Genomic DNA, 21,117 nt, shown 5'->3' with positions numbered 1-21,117 from the left:
AAGCTCTTGGAGGATTGGCTACATTAGGGGTGTGTCGCCTAATATGCAAAGGAGTTCCTGCTACAAAAAGAGCCCTTATTGTATTTAATTTAAATATGTATACCCCACCTGCCTCCCCCATGGGGCCCCAAAGCACCTTACGTCATCGTTCTCTTGTCCTTCCTTTTACCCTCACAAGCAGCTGCGTGGTGTAGTGGTTAAGAGTGGCAGACTCTGATCTGGAGAACCGGGTTTGATTCCCCACTCCTCCTCCCCATGAGGCCTGCTGGGTGACCCTGGGCCAGTCCCAGCTCTCTCGGAACTCTCTCAGCCCCACCTTCCTCACAAGGTGTCTCGTTGTGGGGAGGAGGAGAAGGTGGTCATAGAGCCACTTTGAGAATCCTTAAGGTAGAGACAAGTAGGGTGTAAAAAGCGTCTCTTCTCTTTTTCTTCTCTTCTACAAGAACCCTGTGAGGTAGGTCAAGGTGGGCAGCCGTGCTGGTCTGAAGCAACAGAGCAAAGTAGGAGTCCGACGGCACCTTTAAGACCAACTGGGTGACCTCCGTCTGATGAAAGCTCACACCTTGAATCAAACTTTGTTGGTCTTAAAGGTGCCACTGGACTCTTACTTTGTTCCTGTGAGGTAGGTGAGGCTGAGGGTGTGCGACCAACCCACGGTCAGCCATGGGCTTCCATGGCAGAGTGGGCATCTCAACCTGAGTCTCCCAGATCCTAGTTTTATTTTAAACACTCTAACCCAGCGGGGCCCCCATGGTGGTGGCCACACCCACCAAATGTTTTCAGAAAGGGGGCTCGGCCAGGTGGCGCTTTTGACCAGCACTGACTGGCCACTAGAGATCTCATTCAAATAACATTGCTTTTGGTAATGACATAATATTTTAAAAGGCACCCTGCTAAACTTTCCCTGAAATGTTGGAGAGTTACTATTATTAGTAGCCAGTTTGGTGTGGTGGTTAAGTGCACAGACTCTAATCTGGGAGAGCCGGGTTTGGTTCCCCACGCCTCCACCTGCACATTCTGGGTGACCTTGGGCAAGCCATAGTTCTGATAAGAGCTGTTCTTGAAAAAAGGGCAGTTTCTGTCAGAGCTCTCTCAGCCCCACCGACCTCACAGGGTGTCTGTTGTGGGGAGGGGAAGGGAAAGGAGTTTGTAAGCCGCTCTGAGACTCCTTTGGGTAGTGAAGGGCGGGGTATAAATCCAATCTCCTCCTCCTCCTCCTCTTCTATTAGAGTTATTCATGACTTCACTCCCTGACATTTTGCGGTTGGTTCTGCCTCCTGTGGCAGCCATTTTGAAGTTGCGCCCACCACCCTGTGTCAGAATTCTAAAGGTGCCCACAGGGTCAAAAAGGTTGGAGAACCCTGGTCTAACCACTATGCCTGCTCTCTGTCACTCGCTGTCTGCTTCCTTACACAACATAAAAGTAAACTCTCAGTCACTTAACATTGCTTTTTTAAAAGTCTGTCTGAAATCCTCAAGACAAATCCTTGGAGGGAGGCCCATTACATACACACATCTTACTGTAGATTTTCAGAACAGTAAGCCTTTAATCTTGACTTCAGATTCTGTGCCCACATTACACACCATTCTTTTCCCTCTGGTGTATTTATTCTGCAGCTACAATTTTAAAAAACCACACTTCTCTAAATCAGGGGGGAATGTCACTTGTGACCAATGTTCCCTCTAAGCTGTGGAGTCTTGTGAGCAAAAATTCTACTTTGTGAGCTACTGGCATTAAAGTTGTGAGCGAGTGAGTTGGCTGCTGCAAAAATTAGTTTGCTCTGGAGCCATCCCTTCCTGAGCGAAGACAAAAGTGTGTGAGCCAGAGGCTCAAAAACTGTGAGCTGGCTCACACTAACTCAGCTTAGAGGGAACACTGCTTGTGACATGTGGGGGTGGTGTCCAAAAATTATGCAATTTCCCTATCGCAGCTGCGCAGTCGAATCCAGCAAGCGCCTTTCATTTAAATCCTCGTGGTTCAGGTTTTGCACATGCATTTTAGTGTTAGTTCCTTGACTGAAAGGGAACAGGAGGGAAAAACGGCAAAGGGGGGAAACCCGATGTTGAAGCTGACCCGACTTTTTTTTTTTAACTGACCAGCAGCTACAACCCCCCGTTTTCCATATTGCCGAGCACCAGGGGCTTCTCTGCTGTGTTATTTTTTTGGAAAGAGTCACACAATCTCATAATATGGGGGAACATACTGAGTGTACAGAATGCAGAATGACATTGACATTGCAAGCTGTGATCGTTGGCAGTGTTTGTGTGTGTGCGCGCGCGCACGCCTGTGCAAAGTCGGCTGCAACTCCATCACACTTTGCACAGGGCTACAATTTGTATGGGGGAGAAGTCCTCTGGCAGAGTTTTTTTTAGTCTTGTGCCACAAAACTGAAGGGGGGGCGTATTTTCGCTGATGCCGTAGTGCAGTTGCATAGTAATGCTAATTTCCTGCCCTTCCTTGCAAATTTGCATGGTTTTCTCTTTGATCCTGCATACTGGCCATAACGTGATCTTGGCAGTTTTTAAGAGCCTCTTCTGTGTGGATTGTATTCTGTCCTCCAAATGGATCGATCCCAAGTGATTCTTACATTCAGCATTTCACAGAACATCCATGTGGCTCAGCCACCATTTTAATGCTAGGCTTCCAGAGACTCCCAAAATGGTCCTCCCCCCCAAACAAACTTTCTTCACAGAAGAAGAAGAAGAAGAAGAAGATTGGATTTATATCCCACCCTTCACTTGGAGTCTCAGAGCGGCTTTTGCGTTCTGTCAGTGTGCTGCCCACCCCACTCTCTCTCTCTCTCTCTCTCTCTCTCTCTCTCTCTCTCTCTCTCTCTCTCTCTCTCTGTTTACATCTCATGCCAATTTCATTCCATGCTGACAAACCCCCCCTTTATTTTGTTTGCATGCAGCACTGAAATTCATTTCCCACCCCCCACTGGGGCCACTGCCGTTTGCCTCCTTTCTGATCCTCCTTTCAAGTCAATAGCAGCAGGGAAAACCTTGCGCAGCTTCTTTTAAACTTCCCCCTCATTGTTTTAATGTTTTTATCCAGCGATCCAAGACTAGTGATAGTCACATGTCGCCGGACTCATGATGCTTTAAAAAGAAATTAAAAACAAGGGGAAAATGGAGCTTGTGCACCCATGGGGTGGGGGTGGCGGAAGGTTCAGAGTGGGCAGAATGACCTCTATGTGGGCGGGGGAGTGAACTTTGAGGGGTGGCAAAAGGGCGGGGGAGAAATCTGAGGGAATCTGTACGCTTTTGAGTTACCTTTGGCATGGAAGCAAAACAGGAGAAAAATCAGCACAAAAGCACTCTCAGAAATCCCGGGGAAACAGCGACCAGAAAACGAACTGAGCACTGAAGGGAGTAAAATCAATGCAGAATGACAAAGAAACCCGACAGACCCGCACGGTGAAAGCGAGAGGAAACACCCGTGCATAACAGGCCACAGATAAACAAGCAGGTGCTTGCAAGACTGTTCCAGAAAAGAGGCACACGGGTTCGCAGCCGTCACCTTACTGCTATGCCACAAGCCTCTCGGTGTAACAACGTAACGGGATTCATAGGGACTTGAACCCAGGGGCTCCTGGACTGGGCATCACCACAGCTGGCTGGGTGAGCTGCTCAAAGCAACAGAGGAAAAAAAGGGGTACACGGCCTCTCCCTCCCACACAACACCCCATTGCTTCTTCCCACAGACAGACGGGGTGCACAATCTGAACATCAGGTCAAAACCGATGGCTGCCATTCGCCACGATTTTCTGCAGGCACAGGGTGGGGAAGTTTTATCTCTTGGCTTATCTCTGTGGCGATGAGGAGGAGGAGGAGATTGGATTTATACCCCGCCCTTCACTTGGAGTCTCAGAGCGGCTTTCCCTTCCCCTCCCCACAACAGACACCCTGTGAGGTGGGTGGGGCTGAGAGAACTCTGACACAAACTGCTCTTTTTCAAGGACAGCTGTGCCAGAGCTTGCGACTGACCCAAGGTCACATCAGCAGGTGCAAGTGGAGGAGTGGGGAATCAAACCCGGTTCTCCCAGATTAGAGTCTGCACACTTAACCACTACCCCAAACTGGCCCCATCCCCGCCGAGGAGGCTCGCGGCCGCTGTCTCGGTTGCCAGGGCAGGCAAGGAGTCGCTGAGGGGACAGGGGAGCCGACTATCAAGGGTCAGGGAGTACAAGACGGCCACAAGGAAAAGCCCTTACCTCCAATTCTCGCATTGTATGCAATGCCCACTACGCAGTTTGAGTTATTCGCTGCCGCCGCTACTTCTCCAGCGCAACGAGTGCCGTGCCTAGAAAAAGAATTCGCAGCAAGGTTACGTGGGAAACACTCCTTTATTCGAAACAGCAGGCCTGCTTGATGTAGACAGTTCTGTCTCTATTAATAACCTTTTGTAGAAAACTGCTATTTTGACAGAGGAACGGAGGGGGAGGGGAGACGAGGGGCTGTTCGACCCCCTTCCTTCATCCTGTTTTCCTTGCTTAGAACGGCTACCCCCGGAGCTGCGTTTACCCACAGCATGTGGGAGGAGGAAGCCTTTTACAATCATGTACTAGGTAATGTCCAATGTGCAATTCCAGCCAGGGAATAAATGGGCAGCTCTGATACCCCCTGGTTTTCTGTGTGCAACTCGGTATGGACACGCCTGCTTTCAGAAGTTTCAAAAGTGTGCCAATTTTTTTGACTACTAATCCACTCAATTAGTGAGACATTTAAAAGATTAATGTCACTAAGGGAGGAAATTCACAGAAGGTCCCCGTTAAAAAAGGGGGGGGGGCTCTCGCTTCATCCGGCAAGTCTAGGGAACACATTTTGCCTTGCGGCCCACCATCTGCAGATTGTGCCACACCAAAAACTAACCATAAGCCTTCAAGGGAAAGATGGAAGTGTGTTTAATAAAAGATGGGAAAGGATGTATAAATGGATTTATGAAATATGGGGAAATCTAGACTCAAATGTATAAAAGAATGAACGTATGTAATCTTGAATAATAAGACTCAAGCTATTTGGAAGAAAGAATTTTTGTAAATGATAATGAATTGTGAAAATGATAAATAAAATTTTAAAAAACCAAACAAACAAATACTGCTTTTTGGGCCTGAGAAATACACCGACTAACCTCCCCCCACCAAATCAGCACAAACAATATAGCTCCATGCCATACATATGCAGTGATCGTGACGGCTCAACTCACATCCCACTAAACCAAGATTCAGAAAGCTTAACTGAGGTTAGGCACAAAATGTGAAACAACCAAATGGTAGCCCAGCAAAGCCAAATAATAAACTTTGCTTAGAGGAGAGTTAACACGAACCAGGCTTTTGTAATCTACGGCCTGCTCTGAAGTCTGAATTAACAGCAAACAAAGGAATCTGAGCGAGCTTCAAGTCCAGTCGCACTATAAAGACCAAAAAGATTTCCAGGGTATATAAGCTTTCAAAAGGCAAAGTGCCCTTTGTCAGGTATCTGACAAAGGGAGAGTTGACTCCCAAAAGCGCACACACCAAAAATCATGTTGCTCTTTAAGGTGCTACTGAAGGAGGAGGAGATTGGATATATACCCTGCCCTTCACTACCCGAAGGAGTCTCAGGGCGGCTTACCATCTCCTCCCCCTTCGCCTCCCCCTCCCCACAACAGACATCCTGTGAGATAGGTGGGGCTGAGAGAGCTCTTTCGAGAACTGCTCATCATAGGACAGCTCTGAAAGACCTTGTGACTGACCCAAGGTCACACCAGCAAACCGCAAACTAACACAGCTGCCCACCTGAAACTATCTTGAAGCAATCTGAAAATCACATGTATGTATGAAGTTCAGCTAGCAACTAATTTGTCATAAATTAGCAATGTTTAATAGGACTTAAGTGTCACAACATGTCAACTATATACACCTATTTTGACATATCACCTTTTCTGGCATCATTCCAGTGTCTTCAAACCGCTGCATGACAGAAAGAGATGCCAATGGGGCAGGTGTGCCCACCACGGATATGCAGCAATGGTGGGGGAGGGCAGCATATTATATTGTCCAGAGGGTCAAACCAGCACTTGGAACACCTGGGTTCAAATTCTGACTCTGCCATGAAGACAGCCAGTGTGGTGTAGTGGTTAGAGTGCTGGACTACAATTTGGGACACCCGGGTCTGAATCCCCACCCTGCTCGCTGGGTGACCTTGGGCCAGTCACGTGCTCTTAGTGTAGCCTACCTCTCAGGAGTGGTTGTGAGGGAAAAAATGGAGAAGAGGAGAGTGATGTAAGCTGCTCTGGGTTCACTGGATGGTTTTGGGTGCAGTCTTTCTCTCCCTCCCTCCCCCATTAACCTCCTCACAGAGTCCTCGGGAGGCTAAAACAAGGAGAGGAATACTGAGGAAGAGCAGGAACAACCGGTGATAAACAAATTCCCTCCTGGCAAAGTTCTGCCCATCATAAAAAGGTGCTACTGGTAGCAGAGTGCTGCCAAAAAAACATGGGAGGGGAATAAAATCAGAAAACCTTAACTTTGGAAATAAAATGCCAACTCTGCCCATGAACCTGCTTTGCACATCTTTCCCCCTAAATTTTGATTTTGATTTAAAAAAAAAACAAGCATGAAATGTAGGCCTTTTTAGGAATGTTTCAACTCCTGGTTCTTTCTGCAGAAAGCAAGATGAACGTTTGCTGCACCAGTTGGCTAATTTTGTCAGGATAGCACATTAAGAAGAGTCGCGAGTTCGGCTCCACAACCAGATCAGATTAAAACGGTCACACCCCCTTGCCATTTGAATGTTAAAACCATCAACTAGACTTACTTATTCTCATTGCTGTTGTCATAGCGTGGGGATGGATCCTCGTCGCTAGGTGGGGCTGAGAGAGCTCTTTCGAGAACTGCTCATCATAGAACAGCTCTGAAAGAACTTGTGACTGACCCAAGGTCACACCAGCAAACCGCAAACTAACACAGCTGCCCACCTGAAACTATCTTGAAGCAATCTGAAAATCACATGTATGTATGAAGTTCAGCTAGCAACTAATTTGTCATAAATTAGCAATGTTTAATAGGACTTAAGTGTCACAACATGTCAACTATATACACCTATTTTGACATATCACCTTTTCTGGCATCATTCCAGTGTCTTCAAACCGCTGCATGACAGAAAGAGATGCCAATGGGGCAGGTGTGCCCACCACGGATATGCAGCAATGGTGGGGGAGGGCAGCATATTATATTGTCCAGAGGGTCAAACCAGCACTTGGAACACCTGGGTTCAAATTCTGACTCTGCCATGAAGACAGCCAGTGTGGTGTAGTGGTTAGAGTGCTGGACTACAATTTGGGACACCCGGGTCTGAATCCCCACCCTGCTCGCTGGGTGACCTTGGGCCAGTCACGTGCTCTTAGTGTAGCCTACCTCTCAGGAGTGGTTGTGAGGGAAAAAATGGAGAAGAGGAGAGTGATGTAAACTGCTCTGGGTTCACTGGATGGTTTTGGGTGCAGTCTTTCTCTCCCTCCCTCCCCCATTAACCTCCTCACAGAGTCCTCGGGAGGCTAAAACAAGGAGAGGAATACTGAGGAAGAGCAGGAACAACCGGTGATAAACAAATTCCCTCCTGGCAAAGTTCTGCCCATCATAAAAAGGTGCTACTGGTAGCAGAGTGCTGCCAAAAAAAACATGGGAGGGGAATAAAATCAGAAAACCTTAAATTTGGAAATAAAATGCCAACTCTGCCAATTAACCTGCTTTGCACATCTTTCCCCTTAAATTTTGATTTTGATTTTTAAAAAAACAAGCATGAAATGTAGGCCTTTTTAGGAATGTTTCAACTCCTGGTTCTTTCTGCAGAAAGCAAGATGAACGTTTGCTGCACCAGTTGGCTAATTTTGTCAGGATAGCACATTAAGAAGAGTCGCGAGTTCGGCTCCACAACCAGATCAGATTAAAACGGTCACACCCCCTTGCCATTTGAATGTTAAAACCATCAACTAGACTTACTTATTCTCATTGCTGTTGTCATAGCGTGGAGATGGATCCTCGTCGCCTCCATTGACATCGTAGCTTGCACGGGGGTCCTGAAAGCAGGGGAGGGGATAGATTGCCCACATTACTAAAACCCATGGAAGGGAGGGGGAGGAACCAGTAGGAGGTTATTGTGACCAAAACAGTTTCACAATAGAGAATCTGGCTCCCTTAGCATGACACTGGTAATTATTGCAAGGAAATCACAAGCCTCAAGCTGTTTCAGAGGGCCCAACATCCACCATCAGGCCCAAAAGAAAAGTCACATCTAATCTAGTCTTTGAAGTTTGCAGCTGTAGACAGCTGGCGCAGTGTAGTAGTTAAAGAGTGTTGTACTAGTAGACTCATGTTCAAATCCCTGCTCTGCCATGGAAGCTCACTGGGTGATCTTGGGCCAGTCACAGGCTCTCAGCCTAACCAACCTCACAGGGCTGTTGTGAGGATAAAATGGAGGAGAGGAGAACAGTGTAAGCTGTTTTGTGTCCCCATTGAGTAGAAAAGCAGAGTTATCTATGAAGTAAGGAACTAAGGTAAAAGGTAAAGGTTTCCCTTGCTCGAAAGCCAGTTGAATCCAACTCCAGGGTGCGGTGCTCATCTCTGTTTCCAAGCCAAAGAGCCAGCGCTCTCCGAAGACATTTCCGTGGTCATGTGACCGGCGTGACTAGATGCCAAGGCGCACGGAACGCTGTTAACCTTCCCACCGAGGTGGTACCTATTTATCTACTTGCAATTTCTTGCTTTGATAAATGAGCCAACTTCATCCAAGGTTTAGAGTGCTGGAATAGATCTGGGTTCAAATTCCCATTTATCCAGCTATTCTCTCTTTCTAACAGGGTTATTACGAGGGTCTGACACTCTAACCAGTATACCACACTGGCGCTGAGATCAGTGGAGAAAAAGAAAGGAGATCTCAGGTTCATGAAGCTGTCCTGCCTAAAGCCTGAGATAGATCAGTGTCCGACTCAGGAGCCATGTACAGTCATGACAGTGAACACATGCATAATATGGCATTTGCTTTTTCTTCATATGTGCATTGAATAATTATTATATTACATTCAAGACATGTACAGCAGAAGGTGCACAAGTATCCAGGTATTGGTCCTTGGTTTTTATTTTCAAAGCATACATGCACTGGCTCTTTCTTACAAACAGATGTAGGCACACAGGATGCAGAAGAGATAAGAAGAAGAGATTGGATTTATACCCTGCCCTTCATTCAGAGTCTCAGAGCAGCTTAGACTCTCCTTTCCCTTTCCCTTCCCACAACAGACACCCTGTGAGGTAGGTGGGGCTGAGAGAGCTCTTTTGAGGACCGCTCGTGAGAGAACAGCTCCGAGAGAACTGTGACTGACCCAAGGTCACTGTGACTTGTGACTGACCCAGAATCACTGCACACACGTTCACTGTAACACGGGAACAGGGCTATTATAAAGCAGCTCTGTCTTGTTCCTGTGCTGGCTATCTCCCCATATATGGCATCCCCAAAGAGATTGTGAACAGTACAAGAGAATTCTCCTTTGCATGAGTGCCCACTTCGGCTGCTGGTACCTTACCTTACCTACTGCCTTGGCAGGAAGGGTGGGTTAGAAATCAAATAAATAAATAAATAAATAAATAAATGAAATAAAGAACATCCCCAGCATCCTGGACACCCTGATATTGCCAATAGCAGCCAGGGGCTGGCCTGTGACCTAGGAACTGTGAGTACCCTTTGGTAACAGCCAGACCGATTTCACACAAGAGCTGTGCCGCAGTCGCGCCTCCCTTTGCCCTGCTTCTATTGGTCAATTTCCCACTCGAAGCTGCGTGGCCGCGTTTTGACCTGCGGCTTTGCCCGATTTTCCCCACGGTTTCGTGATCCTGTTTTTTGAGGTTCACAAAACCACGGGGAAAATCGGGCGAAGCCGTGGGCAGTGTTCCCCCTAAGCTGAGTTAGTGTGAGATAGCTCACCGTTTCTTAGCTTCTGGCTCACACATTTTTGTCTTAGCTCAGGAAGGATGGCTCCAGAGCAAACTAATTTATGCAGTAGCCAAATTGCTCACTCACAACTTTAATGCCAGTAGCTCACAAAGTAGACTTTTTGCTCATAAGATTCTATAGCTTAGAGGGAACATTGGCCGCGGGTCAAAACATGGCCGTGCGGCTTCGAGTGGGAAATTGACCAATAGAAACGGGGCAAAGGGAAGCGTGACCGCGGTGCAGCTCTTGGGTGAAATCGGTCCCAGTGTTGTGTAGTGTTTAGAGTGTCAGATTAGGTTCTGGGAGACCCAGGTTCAAATCCCCACTCTGCCATGGAAGCTTGCTGGGTGGCCTTGGGCCAGTTGCATCGTCTCAGCCTAACCTACCTCACAGGATTGTTGTCCATATAAAATGGAGAAAGTTTTGGTCCCCATTGGGAAGAAAAGTGGCTTTAAGCAGACAAAACAAGGACATCGCATCAGCTCTGCAAGGGGAGCTTTGGGCCTCCCGGATACACACTGGTCTTTTCCTGCTTGTGACCAGCGTTCCCCCTCCCCCTAAGGTTGCCAACTCCATTTGGGAAATTCATGGAGATTTGGGGTTCAGACAGGGGAGGAAGTTCGGCTGGGATGTGATGCCACAGAGTCCACCCTCAGAAGCTCCTGGTTTCCTCCACTGCGGCCTGGAGATCAGTTGTTTTTCCTGAGATCTTCCAGGCCCCACCTGGAGGTTGGCAACCCTACCTCCCCAAGCCACTTTCACATCCTCAGTCTGCTCCACTGGAGGGGGAAAAATCAAGATGCTCACATGGGCTACACACAGTTTCCACAACAGAGCCAAAAATGATTCTGAAGGTGTGTTCAGGGGCGTGAGCAACTGTGAGGAGGGGGGCTGAAGGTGCGTCTTCCCTGCATGCCAGGGCTGTGAGCCCAAAAGGGCCAGCGCAGGAAACTGGGAAGCACAGAAGTCCCATTGCACCCCCTGACACAAAGGCCTCGATGCCATCCAAACCCACACAAGGACTTGGCAATGTGTCACAAGACGCCTTAAGAAGGATCAGAGGACGCTTCAAGGGGCTCCACAATTTTACTTACGTAGTTTTGTATGAGGTCAGGGTGCTGCTTTTCAATGCCATCGTCGAGAATGGTTACCACGACGTCCCTGCCCGTGTAGCCTCTCCGCCAGGCAGCCAGAACATTCATTTCCGACCGGCAATCACTGTCGTTGTCTTCACAGTGCTGAGGAGCAAAATAAAAGGCGGCATGGAGATTTAGCTGTGGACTTCACCATGCTTTCCGCATTACAGGCTAACAAGCAATGCCACACAGCAGAGTCTGTGACCCAAAAAGCCAAACTTGATTGGGAGTGGATGGGAAAGTGCCAAGACCCCTTTCCAGAAAGAATTTCATTTACCCCACTGGTGCACTGCCACAGGAAGTGGTGGTGGCTACAAGCATGGTCGGCTTCAAAAGGGAATTAGAGAAGCATATAGAGCAGAGGTCCATCAGTGGCTATTAGCCACAAGGTTTAGATAGGGGCTCTGGGGCAAGTGATGCTCTGTCTTCTTGGTGCTTGGGTGGGGGCAACAGTGGGAGGGCTTCTAATGTCCTGGCCCCACTGGTGGACCTCCTGATGGCACCTGGTATTTTTGGCCACTGTGTGATACAGAGTGTTGGACTGGATGGGCTTTTGGCCTGATGCAATATTGGCATCTCTTATGTTCTTATGTTCTTAAGCCTGTGGGCCCCCAAGTTGCTCCCACAGAATTGCCAGTGTGAGACTATTCCACTATTCCACTATTCCACTACAGAGCACTTGGACTGTTTATAACTTGCAGATAAGGTCCTTTCTATTTTGTATTTGTATTTCTTTTGTATATGGAGAGGATTTGATGTTCTACAGAATGTTGCACTTAATGTTGCACTTAAGCTTGTAGTTCTGTACAGTATTTCTTTAAATCCCGATTTCTTATTGCCTCCAAGCACGCTAATATGGAAGCTGTCACTGCCAGCTTTCAGAGGCATTAAGGTGAATACTTTAAACATAGTTTACATAGTAAAGTTGGCTTAGAATAATATTGAAGACACTGAGCTTAATATAATAATACTATTTTAATGCATATCAGTTTGTTTACAGTTTTGATGGTTTGTTCTCTGCGTTTTTCCTTTCTTGGTTGCTAAAGCTGACACCTTTTTTACCTCACAAGGATAAGAACAGAAGAAGAGCCCTGCTGGATCAGACCAATGGTCCATCTACTCCAGCATCCTGTCTCACACAGCAGCCAACCAATTAGCCCTGGAGGGCCAACAACAGGGCACAGAAGCCAAGGCCTTCCCTTGACGTTGCCCCCTGACTCTGGGATTGAGGTTGACTGCCCCTGAAAGTGCAGGTTCATCTCAGTCGCCATGGCTAGTAGCCATTGATAGATCTATCCTCCAAGAATCTATCTAATCCCCTTTTAAAGCTGTTGATTCCTGTGGCCATCACTACATTCTCTGACAGCGAATTCCACATTTTAAACTCTTCAGGAGGTAAGCATATCCTCCCCAAATGTGGTCAAGCTCCCTTTACAATTTCTTGTGCAAAAAGTTCTCTTAGCTCCAACTGTGTCAGGAGAAATAGGAAGGGACAGCTCTGTCCACCTTTCCCCCCATGGTCTTGTTCTCTTCTCTTTCTCACCAGCTACAATTATTTATTTACTTATTTCATTTAAACCCTGCCTTTCTCCCCAGTGGGAACCCATTGGGGTTTACATTGTTCTTCACGCCTCCATTTTACCTTCACAACAACCCTGTGAGGTAAATTAGGCTGACAGAATTACTGGCCCAAGGTCACCCAGTGGACTTCCATGCCAGCATGGGGTTTCCCCACATCCTTGCCCAATAAACTAGCCACTACACTACTATGGCTTTCTAATAAGCAGGTTGCCCAGTGTGACAGAAGCACAGAGGGAATGGGTGGAAGCAGGGCTTTTTTTGTAGAAAAAGCCCAGCAGGAACTCATTAGCATAATAGGCCATACCCAACAACAGGAACTCATTAGCATATTAGGCCACACCCCGACAGCACAGCTTATTCACATATTAGGCCACACCCCCATGTTACCAGAAGTGTTGTCATCCAACCACACCCACCTTTTGCTTCTTATTCTCTTTACCTTGTTTGTTGTCAAAACCCAGGGCCTTTTGTTTGGAGCAGGAACTCCTTTGTATGTTAGGCCACACCCCCTAATTGTAGCCAGTCCTAATGAGTTTCTTCTGCCGTTGGGTGTGGCCTATTATGTTAATGAGTTCCTGCTGGGCGTGGCCAACTTGGGAGCCAGCCGGAACTCCGTTCCTGTGCGTTCCTGCCCAAAAATAGCCCTGGGTGGAAGGAACTGTGAGTCTCTTTTCTCCCACATCAATTCAGACATTTAAGGGGAAATTGTCTCATGTCTGGCATAATCCTACTGGTCTGCTGTGACAACAGTTACGGCATGCACACAACACACATACACACACACACACAAGCGCACACACAAGCGCACACAACCAAGTGTATAGTTACCATGTACCACATTTCAGGCCAGAGTGGGTCACTGAAGGAAACAAAATGGTGGTCGCTTCGAGCATGTCTTTTGACTCTTCGTTTCACTTCTTGTTGCTGCAGCCATGTTACCTGGAAGGGGTGGGGGGAGATATTAAAATAGAATTTTAAAGGGTTAAAAAATGTTTCTCACCACATGTCAGGATCCTGGTTAAATCAGTTCTCAACACCAGTCAGTTTGAAGAAAGCTAACTTTATTGAGACGGTTGATAGATACCATCCTGGACACATCTATTGTTAGGACTGAAGTTGAAGGTGCGGAAGGTTGCAGATATAATGGATTCAAATAAAGGCACTAAAGATCTGGACCCAATCACCCCATGGTATTTGCCCGCCAGAACTAATTGTCAGCTCCCCCACACACCCTGGCACGTAGCCCCTACATAACAAGGAAAACAGGATCACAGACATTTGAGAAGCCAGGACATTTGGCACCGCTAAGGACACATCAAAGGGAGAGAGAGGAACCTCCTCTCTCAATGGCAGGCAAGCAGGCATCACCTAAGGAGGGGGTTATTTTAAAAACCTGGGTTTCAGTATTCTAGAGGCAGCTCACAGTAAATGCAAGACCAACAAAAAGAACCACCTTTTCCCCCAGTGTTAGCCTCATAATGCTACAGTCATTCACCCTCCAACAGGCCTCCCAATCCACAGCAAGCATGTTACCGCAGAAAAGGCACCAGCCTGCTGCCTGTGTACATCCATCTGGCCTTGGATCACAATCGCCCTTTTAAAATTAATTGGTCTTAATTTCAGCAAAAGAAGACGCCGTAAGACTTTTCCAAAAGAGAGACAGCTTGCTCAATTAAAAGCATTGTACATATAAGGGGGGGAAATTCCCTTGTTTGAGGATCAAACTTCATGCAGTGTCAGAACTCTGACATGTTAATTTTAGGGGGAGGGAAGGTATTTGGCGGGTTTTGTTTTTAATCTGTGATGTTTTAGTGGCTACTTCTAAACTGCCTGGAGCCAAGAGGAAAGCAGTCATATAAATGTTTTAATAAATATATAACTGGCCCTACAGAGAAGCCAGCAGGGGAGGAGAGTTATGGATCAAGGCTGCCGTGGTGATCAGAGTAGGTTTAGCTGCTTCCCACAGTGATCAAACCTACCCTCCCAAGTTGCTTTTTGCCCTAGTAGAGAGATCAGGAAAAAAGACAGTACAGTGTGGTGCTTGTCTCCCCCCCCCCCTTACTGAGCTTAAAAACAACTTGTGCACATGTATTTTCAGCTGAGGGAAATGGGAAGGGGGGAAGGGAGGACTACCAGCCTCTCACACACAGGTACTATTTAGGGTTTGAAAAAAACCAACAAAACATCAGCAGCTCCTACCACAAAATTCGAACATTACATTCCCTTTGACCATGACCAGGGCTATTTTTGGCCGGAACACACTGGAACGGCATTCTGGCTGGCTTCAGAGCCTGCCCCGCCCCTCCCCGCCCACGCCCCGCCCTGCAGAAGAAGGAGTGGCGACAAGCACGTAGAGCACATGCACTCGCCGCTGCTCTGCTGCACCTCCCTGCCTCAAGGACTCTTCCTCAGGTAAGGTAACGGTCGGGGGAGGCAGGCGGTGGGTAGGCCGGCCTTGGGCATCCTCCTTCTCCTCCTGGGCAGCACCGTCGAGGGACGGCGCCATCGATGGAGGCAGGCGGGGGGTGGGTGGAGGTGGGAAGGCCCTGGTGCCCTCTGCGGCAGCCAGCACGATCAATGGAGGCAGCACGGCCCAGCAGCCCGGGAGGTCCTGCCACGGCCATCAACGCAGGCGAGTGGTTGGAAGGCCCTGGCGCCCTCCCTGCAACGTGTGAGAGCCTGCCGCCAACATCGATGGAGGCTGGCAGCGTGGGTGGGAAGGCCCAGGCACCCTCCTCGCAATGCAGCCTAGCAGCGCTGTCGGGGGAGGCGGCCATAGGCTTGCCAAGAGACAAGAACTAGAGCGTCAGCTGGAGAATCGCTAGAACCCAGTTCCCTTTATGCTGCGCTTGCGCCCCCGATGATTTCCTGTCGGCCTGGCTTGAGGATTGGGTGCTGGGCTTCTTGCTGTTGCCCAGCCACCTGTCCCTCTCAGCTCAGTCAGGCCGTGTGTGAGGCAAGCAGTCGCACCATTAGCCCTCCGGAGCCAGCCAACAGTTTGGATGGGAGCCCCAGCTGCCCAGTTGGCAGCCCCTTGCCAGGCGGGAAGGTAAGGTTTAGGTCAACGGCTCTCTCAGAGTCGGGGTTCTTCTTCAGACTTTGTTGTGGTTCTGCGGCCATCAGGGCTTGGGGTCCATGTGTGCGTGTGTGGAGGGAGACAGCGCTGGGCGCATGGCTCAACTTCTCCCTGGCCCCTTGGCTGCCGTAGCAAGAGACCTGCTGTCATCAGGGCTTAGGATCCATGTGTCTATGAGAGAGAGAGAGCGTGCAAGTGGGGTGGGGGGAGACAGCGCTGGGCGCATGGTTCAACATTTCCCTGGCCCCTTGGCTGCCCTAGCAAGAGCCCTGCTGTCATCAGGGCTTGGGATCCACGTGTGTGTGTGTGTGTGTGTGAGTGAGAGAGAGAGCTCATGCGAGTGGGGGGGGGGAGACAGCGCTGGGTGCATGGTTCATCTTCTCCCTGGCTGCCATGTCAAAATTCTTTCCCTGGTCAATCACTGCCCATTCAGACCCCATTTAAATTTAGGATTTTTTGAACTAATGTGCCTCACCTATAATTATTCAAGAAAAAGAAAACAGAATAAATAGATAATTGCCAAAGACAATGAAGAGCAACAGAGGGGATGGGAACAGTTTTGAAATAATTTCTGAAGGCTCCTTCAGTTTGTTTTTGTTGAAACCGCAAGCAATAAGTACAAATTACATGAAAGTAAATGAGGGCACCTTTCATAAATCACACAGATGTGGGTCGAGGGCAGACGAACGCGCTGCAGCTCCGCTCGTCTAGCTCTTTCCTTTGCTCTTCCTAGACAATTACACCAGTCTAAGCACTCTCCTGGAGAGAGAGTACTTGCAGGGAACTCTTACTCAAAGCTGAAATAGGGTGGCGACCCTTCCTTCAAGCTTTTTCGAGTCTGTTCCAGATACAGAGAGCCCTAAGGACGCCCGGTGAGATGTTCCACATCAGCACGAGCACCAGAGAAGGCCAGCGAGCCCAAAGAATCTACACCCTATACTCCAGAACTCAAAGAAAGAACCGACATAATATACGAAGCTAGGTATCTTCAACTGAAAATCTCATCTCTCAGTGGAAAGTGAAGCTAAATTAGATACCCCACAGTAAAAGTTAGAGCAGATGAGTGCCAAGTGGCTAGTAATTTAAATAAAGCTCAGAAGTTGCAATTGAGAACAGAGAGAAGAATTAGATACGTTTAGAAGCCATATAGGAATCCAACTTTAGATAGAAATGTTTACCACATAATTTGGTCTGTTTTCTTTCCTTGTAGCATGGCCACAGTTTCTTTAAGAGAGGTGACGTTGCGGAACGGAGCGTTTCTTCAGAAAGAGAAAAGAGAGGCGGCGCCAACTGACGTGGTAAAGAGACAACGCAGAGTGGTCTGCTAGAGGCGATGGGCAGAAGAGACGCTGAGAATGTGACACGACGAAGAGGCAGGGAGAAAGAGGTGTGGAAAGAAGACAGCGAAAGATGATGAAAGAACGAAGCAGGGAACGAAATAGACAGACTGACAATATACATAAGCGGATACATCCTTTTGTGATAGAAAGAAAAAGAGGCATTTAAAGTGACATAACTTGATACAACTTGATGGAAACTAGCTGAAACTAAAAGTAGAATAAGACGCTTAAAGGGACAGGGCATGAATAGTATTAGAACATATTAACTGGATACAGAGTGAAACAGGATTAAAGCATTGCTAAAGAAAAGGGAACCTAACTAATGAAATAGTAAAAAGGGGAAACTACTTATAACAGATCATAAAAAGAAAGAACAGGGAGAACATTTACAGAATTTTAAAATAAAAGAGATTGGTACTAGATTAGGTAACAGGGGGTAAGATCAGAACTGACCATATAGCATCAGGTTCTGCCAACAGCAGGAAAAGCTCTATACCATCCCCTGGTCAAGCAGGAATAACAAGTTATTTAAAAATGAACGTAGCCCAAATGAATATAAAAGATCTAAAATCTATTATCCAAGAATGTATAACACAAGCAATACAACAATCAAATGAAACCACACTACCAGCTTTGATTAAAAAAGAAACACAGCAATTCAAGAAAAGATGGATGAAATCTCAAATCAGATAAAAACAGAAACAGAGGAAATTAAAAAAACAAATAGCTGAAAATCAATTAGAAATAAATAAAATCACAACTACTACCAATATTTTAGAAGAAAAAGTACAAGCTATAGATCAGGAGTTGCAAGACCTAAAAATTAAGAGTGACAAAATGGAAGAAGCCTTAATTAATCTAGAAATGGAAAAGGCTGGATTAATAATGTGTCAAAATATAACAGAAAGCATTGATAAAAATTTAAAAGAATAGCCCAAAATCTGGCAGAACAACTCAACATTGGAACAAAAGAAGAAGTATTAGCGGAGATAGATAGAATATCTAGGAAAAATTCGGCATATGAAAAAAGAAATAAAATACCCAGAGAAGTACATGTAAAATTTTACAAAAAGGAAACAAGAGATAAAATTCTCAAGGATTCCAATGAGAACAAGGTTATAATAAAAGAAGTAGAGATCAGATTGTTAAAGGAAATACCTTGGAGGGTAAGAGAAAAAAGACAGAAATATACAATTTTGACAAATGTTCTCATAGCAAATGGAGTAACTTTTAGATGGCTAGAAGGTGTATTATATAATTACAAAACTAAAAGACAAAAAATAGATTCGATCTTCAAGGTAGAAAACTTCTTGGATAAACATGGTGAAGAATTGGGCTGGCAAAAAGAAGAGGAAGAAGAAGAGGAGGAGGAGGAAGAAGTTGCTCTAGACACAGCAGAAGATCTATCTGAACAAGGGAAGGGGGAAAATCCAAAACCTACAAAGAAAACAGGAAAAAAAGATAAGGGAACAACCCAATCCCAAGTACTAACTAGATTACAAGAAAAAGCGAGAGCTAGGGGCAATAAAAATTCAAAAGATGGGATCTAGTACACTAAAAATTTTGTCAATTAACGTAAATTGACTTAACAACCCTCAGAAGAGTAGAAGAACTTTCCATGAAATCTTCAAATTGAAAACAAATATAACATGTCTTCAGGAAACCCACATCAAGAAAGAGGATATTAAATATTTAGAATGTAAAAAAATAGGAGTGCCCTTTATATCTACTGTCAAAAAGAAAAAAGGAGTTGCAACATATGTCAAAGGCTACTTACATCCGGAATTATTTTATAAATCAGAAGATGGAAGAATAATAGCGATTACTATAACAAGGGACGGGAAAGAAATGCTTATTCTAAATATCTATGCTCTAAACCAAAGTCAGGAAAATTTTTATAAAGAAATACGTAAAATACTTGCTATAAAAAGTTTTGAGGACATATGTATACTTGGAGATTATAATGCAGTATTCGATTAAAAAATGAATAGAAAGAACCCAGAAAAAGAATACAAAAACAAATAAGACTCTACCCAAAAAACTTCCTGCAGACGGCAGAAGAATACAGCTTAATAGATGCTTGGAGAACAATGAATTTAGATAAACAAGCTATACTTATTTTTCACCAAGACATAAATCGTGGACAAGGATAGATATGGCTTGGGTAACAACTGCCATGACAAAAGATCTGATGGAAGTTGACATCTTGCCTTGCACCTTTGCTGACCATAACCCCCTCCTAATGGTCTTCCAACAATCTCCAAAGAAGGTAAGATGGAAGATGAACACTGAACTTTTGAGAGATCAAGAATTTATAAGAAAAACTAAAATACAACCACAAATGTCAATCAATATTGTATGGGATACGTTTAAAGCTTTCTTGAGAGGATGGCTCATAAACCAGAATGCTTGGAAGAAGAAACAGAAAAATTTAAAAATAGATAGTCTGAAGAAGAAGATCAAAACAGTAGAAGATAAAATGAAGAAATCAATGGAGATAGAAAAAATGGAAACGAAAATAAAAATGCTTCAACATCAAATGAATATCTTACTGACCCAAGAAATAGCTAAAAAGGTAGAATACACCAAACAATATTTTTTGAAAACACCAATAAACCATGTAGATGGTTAGCTTACAAACATAAAAAAGAAAAACGAACAATAATCGCCCTAAAAGATGATAGAAATGAAATAAAATATAAAGTACAAGACCTAAAACAAATAGTGGAAAAATTTTACAAAAATTTATACTATCAGGAAAAACAAGATATAACCCAAATAAAAAATTATTTTGTACAAAATAATAAAAAGAAATTTAATGAATCCAAGAAGAAACTATTAAATGAACCTATATCACCATGTGAAATCATAGAAGCAATTAAAACACAAAAGAAAAAGAAAACGCCAGGGCCTGATGGCCTCCCAATAGAAATTTACCAAGAATTTGAAATATTACTACCATTTAAGGGTTTAGTGCACAATATAAGAAAGACAGAGTCGTGGAACGAAGCTCTTATTACGCTAATACATAAACCGGAAACTGACGAAAAAGAAATCAAAAACTATAGACCGATTTTGTTATTAAACGCAGATTATAAAATATTCGCAAGTATACTGGCATCAAGATTAAAGAAAATTCTACTGCAAATTATACATCAAGATCAGGCTGGTTGTCTTCCTAAAAGACAAATGAAAAATAATATAAAAACGATTATTAACGTTTTGGAACACTATGAATTGCATCCGGAAAGACAATTTGCCCTAGTGTTCTTAGATACAGAAAAGGCCTTGGATAATGTTTCATGGGAATTTCTAACTCAAAAATTGGAAAACTGGGACTGCGGCACCCAGGGTTTTTTCTATGATTACAGCAATTTATAAGAAACAATATGCCAAGGTTACGATCAATGGAGATACGACCAGAAAAATAGAAATACAGAAAGGAACTAGGCAAGGATGCCCCTTATCTCCATTGTTGTTTATTTTTGCATTAGAATCCCTAAACGATACAGTAAGAGAGGATGGCCAAATAAGAGGATTAAAAATAAGAGGGGAAGAATTCAAACTCCAAGCATTTGCCGATTACCTTGTTTTTATACTAGAAGAACCTTTAACATCTATTTCACACTTAATAGAAGTACTACAAAATTATGGAGTAGTAGCAGGACTTAAAATAAATTTCAAAAAGACAAAGATTTTAACAAAAAAACTGTCCACAAGAAATTATATCAAAAATCAACAAAATCTCCAAAACTGAGACAGTGAATAAAAGCAGATACCTCGGTATAATTTTGACTAACAGAAATAATGCACTGTTGGAAAATAACTATAACAAACTATTAGAAAATTTTTAAAAAGATCTTCAAAAATTGAAAATTTTGCAACTATCATTGTTGGGTAGAATTGCAACAGTGAAAATGAACATTCTTCCTAGATTTTTGGCACAGAATTTGCCGATATTAAAGAAATTCCAATATTTCAAAGACCTTGATAAAGTAATTAGGGAATTTATTTGGTATCC

General features: G+C 45.1%; 1 protein-coding gene across 1 annotated transcript in view; it reads right to left on the bottom strand.

The window, feature by feature from the left end:
- The window catches only part of PCSK6 (proprotein convertase subtilisin/kexin type 6), a 137,676-nt gene that overhangs the window by 79,044 nt on the left and 37,515 nt on the right, over positions 1-21,117 (bottom strand). Inside the window, exons 3-6 of the mRNA XM_015417963.1 lie at positions 13,509-13,619; positions 11,058-11,201; positions 7,980-8,056; positions 4,215-4,303 (exon numbers count right to left, since the gene is read on the bottom strand). Coding sequence (XP_015273449.1) covers positions 4,215-4,303; positions 7,980-8,056; positions 11,058-11,201; positions 13,509-13,619 — 421 coding nt within the window. The remainder of the gene's footprint in view (positions 1-4,214; positions 4,304-7,979; positions 8,057-11,057; positions 11,202-13,508; positions 13,620-21,117) is intronic.

This window comes from Gekko japonicus, unplaced genomic scaffold, assembly GCF_001447785.1.
Source record: "Gekko japonicus isolate JY-2015 unplaced genomic scaffold, Gekko_japonicus_V1.1 scaffold924, whole genome shotgun sequence".
Lineage (NCBI taxonomy): Eukaryota > Metazoa > Chordata > Lepidosauria > Squamata > Gekkonidae > Gekko > Gekko japonicus.
The sequence above is the reverse complement of the archived record's forward strand: the minus strand, read 5'-3'. Positions and strand labels throughout refer to the sequence as shown.